At 37.4% G+C, this 19,724-nt stretch overlaps 3 protein-coding genes and 1 pseudogene across 7 annotated transcripts; 2 read left to right on the forward strand and 2 right to left on the reverse strand.

Annotated features, from left to right (window-relative positions):
- The first annotated feature begins 191 nt into the window (after window positions 1-191).
- Window positions 192-1,166, forward strand: LOC106935148 (DELTA-stichotoxin-Hcr4a-like). Of its 2 annotated transcripts, none has more exons than XM_015015475.1 (3): window positions 192-298; window positions 391-516; window positions 618-1,166. In XM_015015475.1, exons 2-3 carry the CDS (start codon window positions 413-415, stop codon window positions 1,066-1,068), a joined length of 555 nt encoding a protein of 184 aa, XP_014870961.1. In that variant the 5' UTR covers window positions 192-298; window positions 391-412; the 3' UTR covers window positions 1,069-1,166. The 2 variants fall into 2 exon arrangements, with proteins under 2 accessions (XP_014870961.1, XP_014870962.1); XM_015015476.1 differs by having other exon boundaries at window positions 232-298; window positions 368-516.
- Window positions 1,077-5,812, reverse strand: LOC106935146 (endonuclease domain-containing 1 protein-like). 4 transcript variants are annotated; one of them, XM_015015471.1, is made up of 3 exons: window positions 5,722-5,812; window positions 4,607-4,945; window positions 1,077-2,902 (listed from the first exon to the last, which is right to left on the reverse strand). In XM_015015471.1, the coding sequence occupies exons 2-3, from the start codon at window positions 4,880-4,882 to the stop codon at window positions 2,294-2,296; spliced, it is 885 nt and encodes a 294-aa protein (XP_014870957.1). In that variant the 5' UTR covers window positions 4,883-4,945; window positions 5,722-5,812; the 3' UTR covers window positions 1,077-2,293. The 4 variants fall into 4 exon arrangements, with proteins under 4 accessions (XP_014870957.1, XP_014870958.1, XP_014870956.1 ...); XM_015015472.1 differs by having other exon boundaries at window positions 4,607-4,821; window positions 5,560-5,779; XM_015015470.1 differs by having other exon boundaries at window positions 5,560-5,779.
- Window positions 5,813-6,304: 492 nt separating this feature from the next.
- LOC106935145 (UDP-glucuronosyltransferase 2C1 pseudogene) lies at window positions 6,305-10,837 on the forward strand (annotated as a pseudogene).
- A 2,094-nt stretch (window positions 10,838-12,931) lies between these two features.
- LOC106935147 (receptor activity-modifying protein 3-like) lies at window positions 12,932-18,470 on the reverse strand. The gene is made up of 5 exons (XM_015015473.1): window positions 18,345-18,470; window positions 18,076-18,153; window positions 16,949-17,059; window positions 16,574-16,727; window positions 12,932-13,703 (listed from the first exon to the last, which is right to left on the reverse strand). The coding sequence occupies exons 1-5, from the start codon at window positions 18,379-18,381 to the stop codon at window positions 13,469-13,471; spliced, it is 615 nt and encodes a 204-aa protein (XP_014870959.1). The 5' UTR covers window positions 18,382-18,470; the 3' UTR covers window positions 12,932-13,468.
- Window positions 18,471-19,724: the final 1,254 nt, after the last annotated feature.

Consider the following 19,724-nt stretch of genomic DNA (forward strand, 5'->3'; position numbering starts at 1 on the left):
GTGGTATTCTCGTCTGAGAGGGAGTCACTGTGAGGCAAACTCAACAGTCTCATATCTTGGCAAGAAAATACAGTTATAACAAGAAAAACCACTTTCAGCTGCACCTATTTTCTATGTGCATCGTTAGAAATACCTGATTGATGAAGTTTGAGACAGGGCGGAACACAGTTGGGAATCTGCTGTGGGTGGAGACACTGTGGGTTGTCTCACATTCCCCAGTAAGATTTACCTGAGCACTAGAGTCTGGGATTCAAATACGGCACCGCACAAGTCCGCAACACACTAGTGGCACAGACAGGTAAGTCCTTTTTGCTTCTTGAACTTACTGAGAAGTTGTTTTTCTGGTCAGTGCATTGATTATTAGTAGCTGCATGTCTGTTTGATCTGTAGTTAAACACTTGAAAACAAAACAATGAGTGAATCAGCAGAGGCTGTGGCTGCCGCCCTCAAAAGCAGAAGAAATGTCACCATTGAGATCACCAACCTTAGCAACCAGTACTGCCTTATTAACCCCAAGTAAGTGCAAAATAGGTACAGTTGGCTTCCTACCCATAAAGTAAAAATAAAAAAAAAATACAAATCTGATTTTTTTTTTTATGACGTTTGTTTCTGCAAAGGGTTTTCTTAGACAGTGGCAACGTCCACAGCCCTCCCCAGCCCACTGTCCGCCCACAGAAGACAGAAGTCTGTAACTTCTCCAAAGACAGCGGAAAAGCGACAGGTGCTGTAGGAGTGCTGACCTATGAGCTGTTCGGCCGATCAACCAACAGTGCCAAAGAGATTATAGCAATAATGTTCTCTGTGCCATACGACTACAACATGTACAAAAACTGGATGGCTGTGGGAATTTACAATGTGGGCAAAGAAACCAATGAGAGCCTCTACAAAGAGATGTACTACAACAAGGACCAGCAAGGCTTTGTCCGGCAGGAGTCCAATGGCTGTGGGATCACCTTTGAGGGCAGCAACGTGGACATCAAGGCCACCATGTCCCCCATGGGCAGGGCCATAATGAAGGTGGAGATCTGGGACAAGCTTTCCACCCAAATGGCACAGCGTCCTAACTGACTGTATTAAAAAACAAGTTCATGTTAGACATGGTCAGCTCTGTGTAAACCTGTGCTAATATTATGCCTGTTCATGCAATAAAAGCATGTTTACTCAAAGCATCAGTTGTACTTATTGCTGCCAACGGAAAAAATAAATGAAACAAAACAAACAAAAAAATCTAGTTTAACAGGTTTATTTCTGTTAGTAGTTCTCTCCAGCATATTTAAAAAATATATAAACAATCAAATAAACAAATACTTTCAGTGTGGAAGTACATTTCCTCCAGTTAGATCCCTTTTAATAAGACAGTCTGAACAGTCAACTTAAAGGCAAATAATAATATATCACCAATCTGAATGTTATGCTGTGTAGCTGCATCCAGACATGCCAACAAATGGTTGCATGATCATAAATTTAAAAAAATTGCAAATTTTGGGGGCTAAAACAAACAAAAACTACTTTGGTTTTGGAGTATGCGGTTTAAAAAATGGATGACTGTTCAAGGTCAGAATTTGTCATTTTAACACCAAATGCATTTAAAAACAAAGAAAAAAACCATCATCCATTACCTCTTCAAAAGTTTGCTACCTGCCTTGTCTATGACTAAATTACCCCTTTGTATTTCAAGAACAATAAAAAAGTTAATTTCTCCAAACAGAATACTTCTGCTTTATAATTTCCTGTAAATAACACCTCAGTACTACCATACTGAACTTTAAGTGCTGCATGTTTAATTTGAGTGCAGCATCTGCGCCTCTCTTCCAGTAATAATAAAAAAAAAAACCTCTTTATGTAGAAAAAAGGCTCACAGATAAAGTGGACATTTTTTTCTGTAAACAGAAAGTTTATTCACTCAATTATTCATTTTATCAATAAGTTATAGTGCAATACAAAATTATATTTAAAAAAAAAAAATCTATGAGCGAGAATGCCATCACACATACAGCTCCACGACTCCATCTAGTGGTCAGAAGTGGTAAGTTTGCAGACGCCGTTTATAAGGTAGCAATTTTCCGTAAGAAAACAAAATGCAGCAAATTAAACATCTGACAAGGAGCTGGCATGGTTGGAACAGGTACTGAAGGACTTCGTGGTGTCATTACAGGTGGAACCACAGGCAACTGATGGAGTTTCTGACACTCAGTTAACAGTGAGTTTACGTTACAAGGCAGAAAATGGCTCATAGCTTTCAGTTAAATAAAATTCCGGTCAGAACAATAATTTTTACTAGCATGTAATCTGATTAACCACACTGCTCATTAAAAACACTGATGACTGTATTGAATCTGTCCTTCAGGTACATCTCAAGCGAGTCTAGAGACATCTGTTTCACATCATATCCCCTGTACTCTTTCTTAGCCGTCTTGTCTATTGGAACAATCTCCTCTGTGCTGTTGGGGTCATTGCGTCCAATAGCAGCGAAGGTGGGAAAGGCATCTTTCAGTCTGTCAGGAATACTCTGGTTGTAATTTGGGCAGCAGTATGCAGACCAGAGGTATTCTGGCACTGCCACCCGATTCTTCATCCAGTGCTCTTCTTTCTGGTAGGGCATGATGCCTGTCACTATGTAGGCTTCTCCAAGGCAGTAGGCTGCCAAGGTCTTGTTGACGGTAAGCTCTAGGACTTCCCAGGGTCCATCATTAGACCATTTCTTCTGCGGAACCACATTGGTGAGGGTGAATGTGGCAGACCGGCTCTGGTAGGTCTGGTGATGAAGACTAGGGTTTAGGTGGCCACGAGAATAGGTGGAGTTGATATAGTCCAGGTCCACTGCCTGGCTCTCCACGATGTTCATGTCCACTGGTCCAGGCAAGAAGGGGACCATGTTGCCATCTGCTGAAGGGTAGGCCAACTGTTCATGAACCAAAAGGGGAAAAAATGTTTCAGAAAAATTAAACGAATAAGACGTATTTGAATGTGTAATTCAAATGTAAGTGAAGCTGGATTTTCTTTATCTCCTTTACTCTCTGATGATCCATTTCTAGGGTCTGATGGACATGCTTTGACTCTTGCTTCCGTCTTTGTTTTGTATCATATGACTACGTCAAACTTTCTGCAGCCCCATATTAACCCTTACAGTTAATGGTAGATACACGTTTCCTACTACCTCTAGAGATGGATCATGGGTAGGATGTTGATGAGTTGACTTCAACCCTCACATTCTGTGTCAGGACCATTTTTTTGATTGCAAGACAATATACATATATATATATATATATATATATATATATATATATATATATGCACAGATCTTACAACTAAAGGTAGCCATAAGATTGTTGGAAACACCAAGTTGATCAGCACAAATCCACAAATCACCAAATGAGACAAAATTCAAAAGTTTTATGTTCAGTTTTGTAATTACGTCTCCATTTTTGCACTGCTGACTGTGTCTGGACTGACTTATTCTTTGGTCTAGATTAGGGGTGGGCAACTCCAGGCCTCGAGGGCCGGTCTCCTGCAACTTTTAGCTGTGTCTCAACTTCAACACACCTGAGTCAAATAATGAGGTCGCTAGCAGGACTCTGGAGAACCTGACTGCAGTTAGGAGGTGACTCAGCTTTTGGATTCAAGTGTGTTGGATCAGGGGGACATCTAAGAGTTGCAGGACACCGGCCCTCGAGGACCAGGATTGCCCACCCCTGGTCTAGATTCAGCTTCTGAGAATGGTTTATATAAAACAACAGTTTAAAAAGAAGAAAAAATGAAAAATGTGACTGTTCTTTTACCATTCACTGACCTACTTTGCCTTTTTTAAAATCAGATTTTTCATCTGGATGTACACAGTCAAAAATGTATTGAATTTGTCTTTTTGTAATTTGATTATTATCCAAATGATTTATCGATTCCAGAATTTTAACAATTTTGTTTTTTTGAAAAAGGAAATGGCACCACACCAGTGTTTTTGCTGATAAGGTTTTTTTTTAATAAAGTATCAGTAACTCACTTGCCTGGTTTCTGTTTTATATTATTTTTTATTATTTGGAACAATAACTTTTATGTTTGGTAATAATCTCTGAGATTACTAAACCTCAAAATAATGTGTTATTTCACAAAATAAAGGCGTTATATCTATAATTTTAAGAAAAAAACTGAAAAGAATAACTGAAAAAGAAAGCATTAATTTATTAAAACGTTAGAATCTTCAAAGGAAAGACTAATAGCATTCTAGCACCTTAGGGCCATTGTAGACAAAAGAACTAAACATTCAGTGCAACAGTTTAACAGAAAAAAAATAGTACAGGCTTATTTGCATAAACTTGCTGACTGTGAAAACACGGATATCACTTCTCCTTTTAGAAATGTGTGTTCTATTTTTCTTTACATTCTGAAAAACACTGAAAATTATTAGCTAAGTGAACTAAAATTGGACCTTTAGAAACTAAAGAGATTTTTTCTTTTTAGGTTTTTCAGTTTTAAACTAGTAAACCAGGAGGCACCCGTTTCTCCTGTAAATAAAATCTTTGATACTTAGGGACACCACTACTTGTACAGCATTCAACTTCTCATCCTATCAAAATCAGAGAACTGAAAATGTGAATTCGAACTTACTTACCTGTGGCTCATACTTCCAGGAAGCTTTGGGCCTTTTCCCAGTTGGTACAGAGTACAAATAAGCTGAAAACCACGCTGAACGGCGAGGTCGACTGTATAACGTGGCAAACTGGTACAAGTTGTTGTAACGTTGGCAGATCGGGGTCCCAGCCAGGCCTTTGGGGGGCCAGGATTTGTAGAAAAATTGCAAGCAGGGGATGAAGTCCCCAACATCTGCTACAGAGGCAGAGATGGAGGCCAGAAGAAGCAGAGATGTGCACAAACCCGTCATTTTCATCTGCTTTCACACAGAGTTAGGAATCAACTAAGAGCATGTTCCTGTTTTACCAACACATGACCTCTGAAAGAAAGCAGAAGCAAGTTTCAAAATGACTTTCTCCAAATGCCTTTTTATTTGAACAGATGAGGAATCCATTTATGTAAATGTCACTTTCCACAATCATACAATTTTATTAGTTAGGACGTTTGTACAAATCCAAAAAAAAAAAAAAAGACATATGGAGACTCCAAGAAGGTGCCTTAACGGGGCAGTATTTTGTAAAAAACAACTTTTTTGGAGCTTTAAATAACGTCATATTGTTATTCTCTCATCAAAAATATACCTGCGGTGTTGCCTTGATTCTTCCTTAAATGCTTAAGTAATCTACTTTGAAGTGCAGCTCCGATTCACAGAGCATGTCTCCTCGCGACTCCACACAGCTCCTCCACTCAGCCCGTTCAGACAAGTCAGCAGCAATTAGCGAACACCTGACGCAACTGCACACCCGCTAAGCTCATTATATGAGCTACTTCTCAGCACCACGCTGGTAAAAACGTTGTTAAAAAGTCAATAGAGGAGCAATGTTATGATGACTTCCTGAAGGCAGAGTTTCAGGGGGAGCAGGAGTTTTTAAAGAGACAGAGGCCCAATTTTAAGACATCAGATTTGATCCGGAGATGTGGATTTAAACATACCTTGAAAGCTATGACCACCCGTCGTCATGGAATTCCACCCCTATCTAACTCTTTTGCTATCCTGGTGTACCTTGTGACCGTCTGTGACTTGGACGATCTATTCCTTTAAGACTGTTATACCGTACAGGTGCTGAGTGTAGGTAGCTCTCTGCCTTTACTCACCATTTTAATTACTTTGCAACTCAAAGAGTCAAATTTGTTCATCTAAGACACCACGAAGCATTTTTCCATCTATTCAGGTGAAAACACTCATCCCTAACTGGTTCACAGCGCCCTCTGGTGTCCTGAAATTAACCTAACACCGGTTTTTCTCCACATTCAATTTTTCTAATATTATACAGGTTTTGAAATATTCTGCAATCAGTTGGCTAAAAAGTGTATTTATTGGTTTTACTGTGACAAAATTAATTTGGTGACTATTATTTCCTGTATTTTCCAAATAAATAGTAGTTTCCTAAAATGGAAAAAAAAGGACATTTCTTTCTCATATGGTATGGAACTATGTTAGCATCTGTTAATAATTAGAGTTCCATAGCGTTAGCAACTTCCAATAAATATTCTGCGACCATTTTGTTTCGTTTCAATAAGAAAAACCATAGCATTTTTATGGAATCTGCATTTTTTGTGAGCCTTTGATACTCGGAGGGCGGGTGTTCTTGGCAGAATGTTTCCTTTTCCTCGAATTCAAACTCACACAGATGAACTTGAAGTCCAGTCCTCACGGACCCCTCCCACATTTCTTATGTAACACAGTAATCAGGACTTAAATTCTGCACAACACAGGCACTGAGACCTTTTTGTCCTGAGAGAACAAAACGTACATTTCCTCTGCTGTGTTAGAGCTGCGAGGTAGGTTACTTTCTTTGCAACATGTTAACATAACGACAACAGATGAGATTCAGAGTAGAGTTTGCTCTTTCCAACTTCCTAAAGATCAGACCTGCAGACAGAAAAAATATGTTCTTGGGGAATAATTGTTTTAAATGTAATAGTTTCATATCAAGTTTCTTTGAGATTAGAGATTAAACTAACACCAGGCATTAGTGAGAACATGTGCTCCACTGGACTTTGATTTATTGAGCAACTACTGTGCGTTTCCCATCCTGATTTTGAAACTCACACTGAAACAAAATCAGAACTGCAACTTTCTTGGTACAATTATGTCTGAAGGGTTTGAGAAACTGCAGCTGAGCTTTGTACAGAGGAGTCACGGTTAAGGAAAATCATGCATTCCTATGCTACTAAAATGTTTCTCATGCACAGAGAAAAAAAGACATTCTAATAATTTCCAGATGTCTGTTGATCTTTCTCAGTTCTACAGTGTAATTGTTCAATTTAACACCAAAAGCTTTAATGCATTTCAGTGGGTTTATGGTCTAAAAAGTTGGTTTCCATTTGTATTCAGCCCCCAAGTTGATAGTTTTTTGTCTGATGGTCTTTGGGGGAATATTTCTATCACCTTTACACACCTGGCCAATCAGTGACCGACAGGCTTTTGATGCCACCTTTTCAACCCGACTCTGCATGAATGGAACCCCAGCGAAGTAGGTTCTAAAAAAAAGGGGGGCTGGTAACATGTAGATAATATTAATGGAAAACCCTTTTAACCCATGGAGAGCCGAGTCGAGCTGCACTGACTAGGCGCTAGTAGAAAAGGGCCACATGATTCTGCTTGTTCACCAATGTTCTCTACACTCACTGAACGGCTGAATTATTACTGATATGAAATTAAACACAGATGTAATTGCATGCAATTGTATTTAGAGGTATTAGAGTAAATAGGACAAGAGACACGTACTTGCCACATTTTCTTTGTTTTGGGAAAAAATGAAAAATGATTAATTCTTTTTGTTCAACTTCAGTTATGGAATACTTTATGTTGATCTATCACATTTTATACAAATATATAAACATTTGTGATTATAGAATAATTGACAAACACAAACAGTTTGAGGTTGGTTTGTCAAACACACGTAAATGTCTTTCTCTTTTTACCTTAACATTTTCAAGTAGCATAAACAGAAGGCATGTCTTCTTCCGTTTTCTTTGCTAAAGGATTAATGTTTAAAACTGTACCTTCACTGTGGTATGCTTTCTCTAAATTACTATATATGACTATTTTCTTCAGGGCTTTTCAATGGGGAGTCTTCAAGGAGCGTCACTCTTTCTGGTGCTGTGTGTGCCCCTCCTCACTGGTACCGGTGTCCAGGCAGGGAAGATTATGGTGTTCCCAGTGGATGGCAGCCACTGGGTCAACATGAACCTGCTGATCCAAAACCTTCATGCTAAGGGCCATGAGGTCACTGTTGTTCGAACAGCCACTAGTTGGTATGTCAAAGAATCTGCGCCACATTATCGCACCATTACTGTCACACTGCCACAAGCCATAGTCATTGAAAAGGAGGACTTCTTTGTGAACTTTCTCATGAAAATGCTGGAAATAAAAAAGGAAGGATCACTAACCGGTTTTGTTAAGTTTTACTGGGAGATGCTGAATGCATTGTCGGACATTCACAAACAGGCCAGCTTATTGGGAGTGGAAATGTTTGAGAACAAGACTCTTATGCAGAGTATTCGGGATACTCAGTTTGATGTGGTCCTGGTTGATCCAGGTTTACCTGTCGGAGTTCTGGTGGCTCATGAACTAAAGCTGCCAACAGTTTATAATGTGAGATGGATCACCAGTGGAGAAGGCCATTTTGTTGTGGCTCCTTCTCCGACTTCATATGTTCCAACTTCTGCACACCCTGTGACCGACAAGATGACATTTATCAAAAGAGTCAAAAATGCATTGTTCTATTTCCTAAACACGTGCATTGACAAGTTTGTTGTGTGCCCTCACTATGATAGACTGGTGTACAAGTACTTTGGTCCAGACGTGAAGTTCTATCACCTTCTTCAAGGTGCAGACATCTGGCTCATGAGGGTAGACTTTGTCTTTGAATTCCCCAGGCCTACCATGCCAAACATTGCCTACATTGGTGGATTTCAGTGCAAGCCCTCCAAGCCTTTATCCAAAGAGCTGGAAGAGTTTGTTCAGAGTTCAGGAGAGCATGGTGTCCTCCTGATGTCTCTGGGTACACTGGTTAAAGGTCTGCCAACAGATATCACCTCAGAAATAGCTGCTGCTTTTGCCCAGCTTCCTCAGAAAGTCATATGGAGGCATGCTGGTGAGCCGCCCAGCAACTTGGGCAACAATACCCTTTTGGTTAAGTGGATGCCACAGAACGACCTGTTGGGTCATCCAAAGACTAAAGCCTTTGTGGCCCACGGCGGCACTAACGGTGTCTACGAGTCCATCTACCATGGAGTGCCCGTCATCGGCATCCCCCTTCTGTTTGACCAGTTTGAAAACATCCTGAGACTGGAAGCACGAGGAGCAGCGAGGGTGGTGGACGCAACACAGCTCACGCAACAGAACTTCCTGGAAGCAGTGCAAGATGTCATTAACAATCCCTCCTACAGAAAGAATATGAAGCGCCTGTCCGCTCTCCATCGGGATAAGCCGATGCATCCTTTGGATACTGCAGTGTACTGGATAGAGTTTGTCATGAGGCACAAAGGAGCCGCACATTTACGAACAGAGTCCTATAAGATGCGTTGGTATTCTTATTATTCTGTGGATGTTTTTGTCTTCTTGTTGGCAATTTTGCTGATGCTGACAGCTGCCGTGGTAGGTTTCATACGATTCCTCTGCTTTCAGCTAAGCAGGAAGAGAAAATCTAAGCAAGAGTAAGTCGGAGCTCTCAAACAGAAGGCTGTTTTCTTCAACTTGACTTGGATCAGTGATGTAACTGACGTAAGAATACAGTTTTGCATTTCCAGGTTTTACATATAAAAATGATCTAGTCTTAGGCAAATTCTAAAATCATTGAATCGATTCTCAAATATGCAAAAGCTCACAATAGATCCAAGAATGTCAGTATTTATTATTTTTTTATTGTTGGGGCAGAAGCAGTAGCAACATTGTAGAAAAGAAATGCACTTCTTTAGTCAGTTATCATCTTATTGACAGCCTATAAATGTGGCATTTTGCTGCTCAAGAGCATCCGGGGCTGAGGGCTAACATAGGCAAGGTAGAAAAGCATCAAACAACAATGACCTTGGAGAAGCAATTGTTTATGCCCAATAATGAAGGATTGTAAGGCAATTTCTAGACTACTAGGCAGAATAATTATTCAAAAGTTGGCAGAAGTCACACAAAGCTCCAGTGGGGTTAGGGTTCCCCTTCATTTATTTATTCATTTTACTTTTTTTTCACTTCCTGTCAGCCCTCTCCAATTTTGTCTACTCTTAGTGCCTGTTCCCCACTCCTCTGTTGCTGTGCCGATGTAACTGGTGTTTGTACAGACTATGGTGTTATGAAAAATGTAATCAAATGCTCATCAGGAAAAAAAAGTACTGTCAGATGTCAGCGAATTTGTCTAACGTTCAGACTGTGAAATGTTCAGGAAATTTGGAAAGCACTCAAAACCTCTTGCAGGCTTCGTTTAGCATATTAAATGCCACATTTCATGAGAGGACAATAAGAAAAAACATTGAAGCACTACGGCTTGTTTGAATTGGTTGAAAGAGAAAGCCTTTTCTCTTAGAAGCGAACATCGTCGGACAAGTTGCACCCATTTGAACTACAACACTTCTGGACCAGAGTTTGACAAACACTGGCAGCGTTTAATCTGTTGTGTTCTTTTCTCTTTTTTTTTTGTACACTGAACTTGAACGAACTTGAATGACCAGGTCAGTTATCTCCTGAATTGTAAACACCTTGCAGGATCAATGACACTCTAGTTCTCTATTAGTACCGTGTTGGCTTGATTATTAATGTTTTCATTTGTGCAACTGTTCAAAAGTACGCTTAGCTTAAAATCCTGTGTCCAAAGGATTTGTTCTGAACGGCTTCAGAAGTGCCCCCAAAACACACCAGTAACCCTACGTGAACTTTACTGTAAAGCTAAAGTTTTGCCTGTATTAAAATGTCATGTCCTGTCCTGCTGATGCAGATCCACAACAATCCACTAACAAATGCTACTTAATTCTGTGTTAGAAACATTGGCTTTACAATCAATGACAGTATTATTGTTCAGTCAGAGCTGCCTTGAAGCTTTAAGTGATTTACTTTAACAATCAAATTGTGAGCAAGCTGGCAATACTTAATGCATTCATTTAATTAAAAAAAAACTGTGCAATTCTTTATAGTGTAATTGTGTAACTGTTTTACTCACCATCGACAATATGTACCTGACATGTAAGCAATGACATAAAACAGAAACAAATCAGATTTGCTGTCTATGTCTTTATTTATATATCTATGTAATTTCTAATGTGTTTAGTCTTATTGTAACTTTAACTAGGTATCGTAAAGTTAAATCATGTTGATGTTAGAATAAACTGTAACATATATAGTTTTAATAAGAGCACCTGTTTCTCTGCCTTTAATTTTGAAGTAAGCTGTATGAATTTTATCCAGAAGGTGGCAGTGTCCCATTTCACATCAGGTGTCATCAAAACTGAGTCATTTTGGATGCTCCATCACCTGACTGACTGAATTACCTCCTCAGCATATTTTTTTTGAAAACCCACCAAAACACATTTTCAAGATAGACAGTAGATAGACCAAATTAGGTTGTTTTGGGAGTGCTGAAAGAGGGGCTAGGTGCTGTTCAAGCAACAATTGCTGTTGTTTCATATCGTCTATATAAACAAGAAAAAAAAACAAAAAAACAATTGAAAATAGGTTCTTATGTTGGTCAGCTACGCAGCTGCTCGGTGAACTTTTAGCACCCTTTAGCCACCAGAAACCCAAAGCCTTGATGGGAAGAATAGGTGTGAAAACGGAAACTGTGGTTGGTTGAACCTGAACTGCTTTAATGTAATGAAAGGTTTTCATCACATTTACAGTGTGCCCGTTTGTGCTCAGTTTCATCTTTTGTCACCGGCAGGAATTTGACACAATTTTCACATTGCACATCAATAAAATACAGAATAAAATAATTTTGTATGTTTTATTTTCAAAAAGAAAACAGCAATAGTTTACATAGAATGTGTCGTTTTACACATGATTTTCAAAGATTTGATGCAAGATTTACTTACAATGTTGCTTAGCAAGGCTGAGGTAGAATTTGTCAGTTGTCAGTGTGTGACTGTAGTGTTTCTTGTTCAGGGAAGAAATTGACCAATACTATTCTGCCACGCACATTTTTTTTTTTTACTTTACACAACAACAAAAGAGACATTTAGGAAAATTGTTTGGTATTTTGATTTTGTGTTATGCATAACAAGAAAAAAAAAAGTCTTCCAAAAAAGACAAGAGCTGTTTGTCTCTTTTTGCTTCTAAGTTTTTTCATTTTAACTAAAAAGATTAGCCGACTCAGCAAAAAATGCTTAGACTTTAATCTGAGCTTTTAGGTAAGTAAATACATGTCTAAAACACTCATTTGTCCATATTTGCAATAGAATGACCTTATTTCAGGGAACAAAACAACCTAAATTAGAAGACTTTCCAGTTGATTATTAAAATATCTAAAAAAGAAATATATATTACTCTTATTATTTTAACTATATATATATATATATATATATATATATATATATATATATATATATATATATATATATATGTATTATTTCTCTTTCTTTTCATCAACTTACTTCATTGTCGTTTTTGTACAGCACTTTGGTGCAGTTTTACACCTGTTTTATACATGCACATGTTTAATGAGTTTTCAGTTTTACAGTGTTTACACTGTGTAAACACAGTTTTACAATGTTTTTTTTTTTGTTTGTTTTTTTTGCTCATGTAACTCCTCCGGATTAAGAATATATGCTTCAGGCTCTTTCCTGACCTTTAAATTCAAAGAGCAGTCTAAACCGACCTAAATATAAACACTGCCTGACAACAGCTGTAGAATTTCCTCTGATTATTACTCTTCTGATCTAACACTTAATTCTTATTTATGGCTATATGGTTCTTTCTTCCAGATATCATTGTTGTTTGTTACACCAATTGTCCATTAGCATCGACATTTCAATTTGGCTGTACGTCCAGCATGTAAAGCACATTGACAAAAAAGCTGAATTAGACTTTGACTGTCCTTTTTATTTTCTTTTTGGGGTGGGGGACATTGTGCCTTTCCAAATTATTTAGAATAAAATGCACAGAAACATCAGGTTCAAGTTTTAAAAGCTACTCAGAAAAGAAAATATTTAGAAAATAAAATGAAAAACTGAAAATGACTTGGAGAACTTTTACATATCTGCTATTGAATGATTTAGACATGGTAAGTTAGGGATATTTTCTCCACAACTGATTTTTTTTTTTTACAAATTTTGTATTGTTTTTGTCAACATAAATTCAGACATGAATGGATTTGTATGTGTAGCTTTAAAACTGTGTAGCATGGACTCAAAGGAGTAAGTGAGCTCCCTCTAGTGGTACATAATATCAGTCTTCTCTAAGTAAAGTTTGACAAAGGTTCACTTTTTTTTATAAATCAAAAATATAGAATTTTTCATCATTATTTTCAGAAAGTATTTATGTTTTTTAGGAGAATTATTTTTTTAATGTTGATTTTATTGCTTAGTGTGTGATATTGATACTTCAATAAGATTATGTTTTAAAATTAATAGTTATGTGTCGTGTTAATCATTGTGCCTGATAAGCAAATCAGATTCTGAGATGTTGCTTCATATAAAAAAAAAACCAGAAAAAAAAATCCTGTTTTAGATAAAACCAGGAGAGCTAATAAAGTATTTTTTTTCTCATCCATCTGCCCCTGTAAGACATTTTACAAAGCTCACATTTTTGCAGAAATTAATCCATGTATGAATCAAAGAATCTTCTCCTTAAAGCTTTGGTGGCCAAAATGTTCAAAGCTAAGTACTTTTTTTTTTAATATGGGCCAGTCAGTTCCTAACTTTTCCAAAGTACCAGACAAACCAGGACAAGGATAAAGCTCACTTCGATGATGGTGAGTGCCACCACCAGGCTGGTAGGGGCATCTTTAAGCGGCTCTTCTTTCTCCGTGCAGTTATGGAAATAGGTGGAGTGGATGTAGAAGAAGTAGTCTTGGACATCAGAATTTGGAAAATAGCAGCCAGTTACACTAGTAGCAAACTCCACACATAGCGTCAACTCGTTGTAGATTCTGCAGCAGATAAAAAGAAATTGTTGTGTAATACAGGTATTTTATTAACAATAAGGGAAGAGAATAGAAATTCTCTGGGTCTGTGGTGTGATAGGAAAAAAAAAAACAGGTTTGTTGCTTTCCTCAGCAGTTGTTGCATGTTTAAGGTACAAAAAAGTAGAACAGAAGAACTTATGACAAAAATACAAACCGAAATTTAAAGACGTGGCACAAATAGAAATGACAGAGCACCCCGAAAAACATGTGAAATTCACATGTAGAAAACTTGAATTTTTTTTTCCATATAATAGAAAGACCATCAGAATTAAAATGTATTTATATATGTATGTATTTATTAAGCTGTTGCATGGAGTAAATTATTTACTCTTTGGATACAGCACCTTCCTTCCACAGATTAAAAATGGGACTGTTAAGTGAATTGGCTCTTCTAAATTACCATTAGGCCTGAGTGTATGAATGACCTATGCAGGCATGAACAACGGATGGATACTGTGTCTGTTTTTGGACAGCAATAAATCAAAAGTGCTTTTTCAGTGTTAACCCTCATAGATGCTTCTCTGACTATTTGGACTGATTTTACTTTCTGCTGAGACACTTATTTTATCTCTCAACAACTGAAACTTTACAGCTAAACTCTGAAGCTCTGTAATATTGTGGCACAGCAAACATAACTAAAACTGCTGCGGTTAAACTATTTCCTGATGGTGCATAAACAGAGCAGAAGATTGAAACTGGGGGTTGGGTGAGTGAAGGAGGAAACTATTTGTTAAGCAGGAAGAGGAGGAACTTCCTCAGACGCTGTTCTAATGATGGATATTTCCCAGTAGAACTGAACCAATAAACCAAAGCTCCATGAACACCCACACCAGTACTGCCAGTCCACTTTATGAGTGTCCAGTCCTTCCACAATGTCTGGGTAAAAAGTCCAACAAATTTAAATTATGGTTGAATTGAATAGTTGTTAGCTCTTTCCACAAAACAACGGTGCTCAGAATTAATTGAGAAGGATTTTACAATGCACAATGTCTTGGGTTTGAGTGTTTGACTTTCAACATGTAGCTACTCTTCATTATGCAGTTTCAATAAATTTGAATATGTTTGTGAATTAAAAAAGGTATAAATTCTAGAAAATACTAGAAATGGGGTTGAAGTCAATTTACCAATATTACAATCCTGACCCTCCACGGACCAATAAAACTGTCACCTGCTAGGAGTAACAAGAGATTTCAGACTAACTGTGACGTAATACAACACACAACAAACAGCAGCTGCTGCAGCAAGCCTGCTTGTGCCTGCTTGTGCACACAAGGTGAAGAAATACTATCCTCCAATGCTGCACATCCAAGCTGAGAAATATGATGATCAGCAGAATCAGGCGCAGACCTGAAAGCACACGACTTGAGGCACATGATCTCAGTGGAACAACTCGTAGGATGTAGGGGGTTTGTGTGTTTGTTGTGGTTGTGAATTGTGATCCACAACCATACACTGTATATGCACAGATTTGACAAAGTCAAAACTGACTGTGCCAGATTCAGCAGATACACAGATATGTACAGATTTGGCATAGTCATTATGTCTTCTTCCTTTTGCATGGACAAAAGATATTTCAAGAATGTCTCTTGTGTATATGAGGAAGGGGTAAATTCGAACATACAAACAACAAAACCATTTTTATGAAATCAAGGCTTAAACAGTTTAAAGCTAATGCACGCTGAGCCATCTGTAATTTGCATGCGTAAAGGAAAATTGTGTGGGTAGGGCACCAAGACTGGCTTTGGCCCCAGGGGCCCACATCCTTCTAAATCAAACCCTGCGTCATGCCCTCTAACTGCAACTCAAACAACTTACATTCCCATCCCCAGTCTCACCAAACAGGGCTGGCCTTAACTTTTTATTTTGGAATTTATTAAAAAAAAATAAAAAATCATTTTCAATGTATAAATCATTGCAATAGTAGCTAAAATTGTTCTTGAACGCGGTTTTACATCTGCTCTATTTTTTCACTTTCTGTTAAAATATTTTATTGTCTGTAATATGGTCACAATTCAATATAAGTCTGATAAAAATGAACTAATGCAGGCTATATGTATCAAGTACAAATTCTTTCATTTTGGAACTGACTCTGAAAACAGCGCCTCCGTGTGGTTCGGTGCTGGAACTGCAGATAATAGGTGGTCATTAATGGTACTGCAGGTTAACAGTAGTAACTGTCGTGTTGTTACACTCAATACACTTAACCTTAGAAGAGTTTATGAATTTACCAGACGCATTTTTAAGAAAATGTTTTCTTAAGATAACCTATGAAGATTGTGAGATCATTTTTGCAGCTTTGCTAAATTAGGACCATCATGGATGTGAAAGAAAATGGCAACGCTCCAAGTTTAAATAAAATAACACGGATTGGATTATTTCAGTTATTCTACATAAAAAAAGATGATTTCAGGCAAGAGGAAATTTTTAAATATTTGTATTTGGTGGGAAAATATTGCCACTAAAACAAATTTTACAATAGGCTACCCGTTTTTTTCTTTTTTTTTTTTCTTTTTTATTCCAACTGTTGTGTTTACAGATTTTGTTATTAATGTCTATTTTAAGCGTGCGTGGATAATCCATGTTTTATTTCTGTTTATATTGTAATTGCCAATTATGCATTCACCCACTAAGAAAAATTACATCAAATAAACTGAGAATTAAAGCTAATTAAAACAAACAAACAAAAAAAAATTACAAATTTGTTGTTTAAAAAAAAAAAAAAGAATGTTCAGGTATTGCTTTTGTTCTCGTCACCACCGCATGGACCAAAATAGGTGACATTGAGTAGGTGGAAATAAATATCTATGAAAGAACTCAAGACTCTTTTGACATACCTGGCAATGTGTTTCAGGACACACCAGTCATCTTTGTGGATATCATGCATTTCTGCATGAAAAGTTTTACCACAGTACTGGTGACTTAACTCTCTCAGGTTACCCCGGTGGCAATTTCTGTATGACATTTCATTCTCTTGGTCCTGGAAATGTTCTGCAGGAAAACAAAAAAAAGTACTACACACACACTCTTGTCAATCAGACAGCCAAAGGTTCATCTAATCAGACCCAAACTACACCAAAGGACAAACATTTTGCTGGATGACTTGGAGGATATTCTGCATTTATTTGAAAGGTCAAGCTTGGTGACCTTTGATTGCTTATATTTTTTATAAAGTGAAGTAAGTAAAGTGTCCTTAATGGTCCTCCACTCACCATTATCCTCCGTGATAATTAAAGATGTGTTTTGCTTTTCCAGTTCATCCTCAATTTCTTTCAGCTCATCTTCGTACAAGCTCGTTGCCTTGTTGTCTGGGTTTGTCGTATCTGAAATAAATAATTTTGCTTTACTGAGCAGTAACAATTTGTCTAGCTAAAATCATTTGCTTTGTTGGACAGTTTCTTTTTCTGGGCTTTCTTTGGCTTATCTTTAAAATGTATCTCCTTTAGGCTGATCATAGTTATTTTCCTTGCTATTGCAAGGAGATTTTTCTTTATCTAACTGCACTGAAGGTAAACGTTCAGAGAAATATTCTTTATTCTGTGACCTTTTTGTGAATTAGACCCACAAAGTGGAGATGGAGAAGTTTCACTTTTGTAATAATCAGCACATTTTGTCAACTTGCCTGATAAAGCAGAAATGCTCAGAAGCTCTGAGTAATAAAGAAAGCGGACAGTTTCAATAGGAGTGTCTGAACAAATTGAATTTCCTAATGCATTTCTTCGTAATAATCTTTTTTTTTATTTGCTGTAAAATCATGTTTAAGCTCAGCAGCAGTGGTTTACTGATCTGTCCAATAAAAATCTGACAAAATAAAATATTTTAAATGAATTCTAAAGAATAATTCTTATCCAAGTTGAAGTATTTACATAAAAAATTGGCTGCCATTTTTTAAAAAATCTATTAAAAACAGTTTATTATCAACAATAATGAAAAATCTGATACCTCAGGCTGAACTCCAATATTCATTTTTAGATAATATTCCAATCTGTGCTATTGAAATCTTTGAGTCAAAACTATGTTGAATTGCCCCGAATTAGATACATTTTCCTCAGTTCATTAGAAACAGAACTTCTTAATGTTCTACCAGCACATTAAATCAACTTACTTTATTTTATAAAGGAAAAACTAAATTGATTTACAGTTATTAGGGTCATTAGCTGCTTTCAGTATATAAAGCAGCTAATGACCCAGTATATCTATTGTTTCCAAGACGGAAAAAAAAAGATAAACGAAACTTCATCTGCTGTTCTCTGATGGAAACAGCAGTTAATCAATATAATTAATAGCATACTGAAGTAGTTTTGAGCAATTACAAACCAAAGCGTAGAAGGAACCTTACTCTTTCCATGTGTGAAGACACTGAACGTTTGGTTGTTCAGCTCATTGGTGACGGTAACTTGCTGTGACACGGCAACACCTGCAAACACACAAGTTAAGCGCTAAACATCATCCATATTAATATTTTTACCTTTTATCAGTGCCTATCCAAAAGGGAAGAAAAACACAACTAACTCCTGCTATAAGAAGCTAAACAAACAAGCAAAAATAAATAAATAAATAAATCAGGTTATGCATTGCCTAATTGGTTTTGTTAAATCACACGCTTACGGAGAATGACGGCAGGTAGGAGAAGGTAGGCGATCATAGTAGCCAGAGATGATCAGAGCAGCAGGAATCTCTGAGGTCGATCTGTGACCCAAGGAGACTCTGAGGCTAAATGCCTCAGTCCTTTGGTATGTTTGCAAAACAGCCCAGCCCCCTTTATCTTGGCTCTGCTCGCTGTTGATGTACACAAGCATGTCATAGCCTCGTTTTTGGAAAAATACCAATTAAAGGATAAAAAAAAAAAAAAAATGTTGACACTGGTAGCAAACAGAACCAAAACAACACGACGAGTTACCCAAAAAACCTGAATAGTTTCTCTGAATAACAGCTGCAAATATGGAGAAAAAAATAGTCAGGTAACCATAAAGTTATGACAACACTAATTCATTTATTAAACTTGTAGTTTCTTTTTGTGTTCCCAACTCATAAACCAAATAAATGCCTAAATATGTACACATATGAAAAACTAAAACTAAAATATTCAATTTTTACGAGTTGTTGAAATCGTCCTGCAGTCTGAGAAGTGTCCACTGGAGTCTGGTCTCCACTTCCTAAGATTCAAATGGAAAGATTTAATATTTATGGGGGGGAGAGGGGGGAATCACTTTCTCTATGCTTTTGCCAGCAAATTTAAATCAATAAATGTAATTTTCCAGAGCATATTGACTGGATGATTTATCACACAACCTTTACAGTTGTGTTTAGCAAACAAGACAGAGCGCTGCTTTGTTTATGCACCAGTACATCAAAGAATTCAGATATAAACAAGCAATATTGCTGCTATCTTGATGTTTCCGTAAATTATAGCAAACAAGGCTGCAATTTCCTGCCGCTTGTTAAAATTCTTACTGGAGGTTCTCCTAAGTAGTTTCCTTCTTTAATTCACTGCGGCGTGAGGAAGACGAGACTCAAACCTGCAGCTGGTTCAGAATGAAAATCGAGCACGAAACAGTTTTTGTGTGGACGTCTGCAGCGGGACATGCAAGAGGGAGTTTTATCAGCGCCGGCTCATTTTGTGGACTTGCAAAAAAAAAAAAAGTACAATCTTGCTATAATTTTGTAAATCATATACGTTTTCCTCAAGCTGCCACTTCTCTGTGCCAGAAGTACGACAGCTTCCTGTGCTTTGCGGTTTTTAATGCACAGCACCTCGAGGCTTATTGTAAAGGCCTCTGTTTTCATGTCTGCCCGTGAGACAGGAAGCTGCTCTCTCTGCCACTCAATGGTTCACAGCTTGCTGACAGATGTTTACGGACACAAAGAGCGTTGACACCAGTATCCTAGTTACAGTGTTGTTTACTATTAGCTGCGTTTGTTCTCGCAAAACGTGATAGTGATGCATAAAAAAAAAAAAAAAAAAAGGATGAGAATTCGTTCACACCA

Source organism: Poecilia latipinna, unplaced genomic scaffold, assembly GCF_001443285.1.
Source record: "Poecilia latipinna isolate Pla-1442-1.1 unplaced genomic scaffold, P_latipinna-1.0 Scaffold1914, whole genome shotgun sequence".
Classification (NCBI taxonomy): domain Eukaryota; kingdom Metazoa; phylum Chordata; class Actinopteri; order Cyprinodontiformes; family Poeciliidae; genus Poecilia; species Poecilia latipinna.

What these genes read in the sequence shown, in the direction of transcription:
- LOC106935148 (XM_015015475.1), top strand. Translation starts at nt 413, where the DNA reads ATGAGTGAATCAGCAGAGGCTGTGGCTGCCGCCCTCAAAAGCAGAAGA. An exon ending in TACTGCCTTATTAACCCCAA is followed by an intron (nt 517 to 617) that starts GTAAGTGCAAAA and finishes GTTTCTGCAAAG; the next exon opens with GGTTTTCTTAGACAGTGGCA.
- LOC106935146 (XM_015015471.1), bottom strand. Translation starts at nt 4,882, where the DNA reads ATGAAAATGACGGGTTTGTGCACATCTCTGCTTCTTCTGGCCTCCATC. An exon ending in CCTGGAAGTATGAGCCACAG is followed by an intron (nt 2,903 to 4,606) that starts GTAAGTAAGTTC and finishes GTTCATGAACAG; the next exon opens with TTGGCCTACCCTTCAGCAGA.
- LOC106935147 (XM_015015473.1), bottom strand. Translation starts at nt 18,381, where the DNA reads ATGATCGCCTACCTTCTCCTACCTGCCGTCATTCTCC. An exon ending in TGTCTTCACACATGGAAAGA is followed by an intron (nt 17,060 to 18,075) that starts GTAAGGTTCCTT and finishes TATTTATTTCAG; the next exon opens with ATACGACAAACCCAGACAAC. An exon ending in AATTATCACGGAGGATAATG is followed by an intron (nt 16,728 to 16,948) that starts GTGAGTGGAGGA and finishes GTTTTCCTGCAG; the next exon opens with AACATTTCCAGGACCAAGAG.